A 3,037-nucleotide genomic window follows, 5' to 3' on the forward strand; every position below is an offset into this window, starting at 1 on the left:
GGCGGGGGTCCGCGCGCGCCCGTCCCCGCGGGGCGGGGGGGGAGGGGGGACACTCAGAGACCGCGGGGACCCCGATCCTCACCAGGGGGGGCTCCGGACCAAGGTGACCCCAGGGACCGCCACCCCACACCGGGGACCCGAAATAGCCCCGGGGAGGGGGGTGCGAGGGGCCCCCGCGGGGAGGGGGCGGCTGGGACAGGCACGAGTGGGGGGGGGACACCGGGGCACGAGTGGGGACACAGGGACACACACCTGGTGACACGTGGGCTGCAGGGGGACACCCAGGATGTGGGAACATGTGGGGATACCCAGAAGGTGAGGGCACGCAGGGACACTTGGGGACATGTGGGGTACGGGGGGCTGGGGGACAGCCGGGGTGTRGGGATGCACAGGACATGGGGACACATGGGGTGGATGGGGACACGGTGGGCGCAGGGACGCGAGGGACACCCAGGACAGAGGGACACCCAGGACACAGGGACACACGGGACACAGGGACACACGGACTCGCAACCACACAGGGACACTTGGGGACACAGTGACACCCAGGGCACGGATGCACCATGACCATGCGGGGATGCAGGGGGACACCCTGGGCACAGGGACACTTGGGGACACACGCAGCATTCGGACACAGCGGGCACGGCAGGCGCAGGGACACGCCAGGCGCGCTGTCACACGTGTCCCCCGCGTGTCCCCGCGCCGGGCTGGGGGCTCACCGGGTGTCCTCTGGCTCCGACAGCGGGTCCAGGGTGCTGGGCTTCTGTTCCATTCACCGCAATTCCATCAAGGAGCGCTCAGCACCGACCGGGGGGGCTCCGGCGCCACGCGGGGGCCACGGTGGGGGGGCCACGGCCGGGGGGGCCACGGCGGGGGGCTACGCCGCGCACCCCATGGTGCCCCTCAGTGCTCAGCACCGCGCAGCATCCCGGGCCGGACCCTGCGGGACAGCGGGGTCAGTCCAAACCTCCGCCAGGAGGGACGGGAGAAGCCACGGGGGACACAGAGGGGAAGGGGGTGTGAAGCCATGGGGGACCCCCAGGAGCTGTGGCTACCAGGGAGGGATGGGTGTGAGCGTGCAAGAATGTGTGGAGCGTGCAAGGGCGCCCTGGGCTGGGCAAGGGCACGAGGGACGTGCGAGAACGCGGGGAGGGAGCGACGTGCGGGGTGTTTGCGACAGCAGCGGGGCTGGGCCAGAGGGCACGGCGGGGTGAGAGTGTGTAAAGGGGGGTGAGAGTGTGCACAGGGGGGTGAGAGTGTGTAAAGGGGCGTGAGAGTGTGCACAGGGGGGTGAGTGTGTGTAAAGGGGGTGTGAGAGTGTGCACAAAGGGTGAGTGTGCACAGAGGGGTGAGTGTGTGCACAGGGGTGAGAACATGCACAGGAGGTGAGAGTGCACAGGGAGCTGAGAATGTGGGCACAGGGGGATGAGAGTGTGCACAGTGGGGTGAGTGTACACAACAGGGTGAGTGTGCACAGAGAGCTGAGTGTGTACAGGGAGCTGAGTGTGCACAGAGGGTTGAGTGTACCCAAGACGCTGAGAGTTTGTGCACAGGGGAGTGAAATGCCCAAGTGTGCCAGGCTGTGAGAACATAAAGCACATGCAGGAGTGTGCAGGGTGACGGAAGAGCACGCACAGACGCACAAAACCATGCACAGGTGTGCAAGTTCGTGCACAGGTGTGCAGGGCATGCGAGAGTATTGTGCAAGAGCATGTACAGGTGTGTGAGAGCGTGCACAGGCATGCACACAGGCATGCACACAGGTGTGCAAGGCTGCGGCGGCACAGAAGGCGTGTGAGAGCGTGCAGCGTGAGCACGCACAGGTGTGTGCACAGGCGTGCAAGGCTGTGGTGAAATGAAGGCGTGTGAGAGCGCGCAGGGCTGTGTGTGAACACTCACAGGTGTGCACGCAGGTGTGCAAGGCGGTGCGAGAGCGTGCACAGGTGTGGGTGGGTGTGCAAAGCACGCCCGGGGCTGCAGGGCTGTGTGAGAACGCGCCCAGGGCTGTGAGCGTGCAGCAAAGCACAAGCGCACCCAGGGAGCGGGGGGCAGGGCTGGGGGGTCCCAAGAGGAGGGGGGAGCCCCCCAAGAGGAGGGGGGTCCCGCTGGGGAGGGGGCGCACAGGGGAGCCCCTCRCCCYCCAGGGAAGCCAATCCGATGTGCACTGGGGGTCCAGGCGGAGCCCTGTTACGTTCGTTGCACATTCGGACACCCCCAAATCGGGGGGAGGGGGCGACTTACGGGGATGAGGACGATTTATGGGGTGAGGGGTGGTTTATGGGGTTTATGGGGTTTATGGTGGTTTATGGGGTGGTTTAGGGGGTAGGCGGTGACTTACGGGGTGGGGGGCGCCGGGGGTCCGGACGATCCCTCCTCTGCGAGCTCTGCGGTGGCAAAGACACGGTGCAGGAGGGGGGTCAGGGCGGGGGCAGCACCGGGGGGCACCCCCGGACCACCCCACAGCCCCCCCATAAGGGGGACACTGAATCACGACCGCGGCAGCCCCCCACCGTCTTTTCGTGCCCACCCTGTTCCACATCCCCCGTGGGATGGGGGGCCCTTGAGCCCCCCCCGTGACCCCCCGGTGACCCTCCCGGCGCGGAGGGGTGCGGGGGGCGCGGGGGGCCCTCATCCCTCGCCGGGGGGGACCGGGGGGGCCGCGGCGGGCGCGGTGCCCAGCCCCGGGCTCCTCCGCTCCGCGCGGGGACAGCAGAAAGTAGGTCACGTTTGTCTTGGCCGCCACAGAAATTCCTCCGGCGGATTTAAAACGCGGCGGACGGGGCTGGGGGCCCCCCCCGACACCCCCACGCCACGGGGGCGCCCCGGCCGCCCCCCTCCCCATCCCCGTGGCCGCCCCCACAGCCGAGGACACCCCCGAGCAGCGAGGGATGGGGGGAGAGGGATGCTGCACCCATGGGTGCACGGAGAACCCCGCGCTGAACAAGGGGTGTGCACCGGGAGTCCCCCAGACCCCTTGAGGAGGGGGCGTCGCCTGCGCGAGCCTCTTCAGGGAAACTGAGGCACCGGCGCGCATCCC

General features: G+C 68.5%; 1 protein-coding gene across 1 annotated transcript in view; it reads right to left on the bottom strand.

Annotated features, from left to right (window-relative positions):
• The window catches only part of THRA (thyroid hormone receptor alpha), a 10,224-nt gene extending 7,801 nt beyond the window's left edge, over positions 1-2,423 (bottom strand). The window contains exons 1-2 of the mRNA XM_057385289.1: positions 2,339-2,423; positions 720-940 (exon numbers count right to left, since the gene is read on the bottom strand). Of these exons, the coding sequence (XP_057241272.1) occupies positions 720-772 (53 nt within the window). The 5' untranslated portion in view covers positions 773-940; positions 2,339-2,423. The remainder of the gene's footprint in view (positions 1-719; positions 941-2,338) is intronic.
• Positions 2,424-3,037: the final 614 nt, after the last annotated feature.

This window comes from Malurus melanocephalus, unplaced genomic scaffold (assembly GCF_030028575.1).
Source record: "Malurus melanocephalus ecotype Western Australia unplaced genomic scaffold, MMel_1.1 scaffold_806, whole genome shotgun sequence".
NCBI lineage: Eukaryota > Metazoa > Chordata > Aves > Passeriformes > Maluridae > Malurus > Malurus melanocephalus.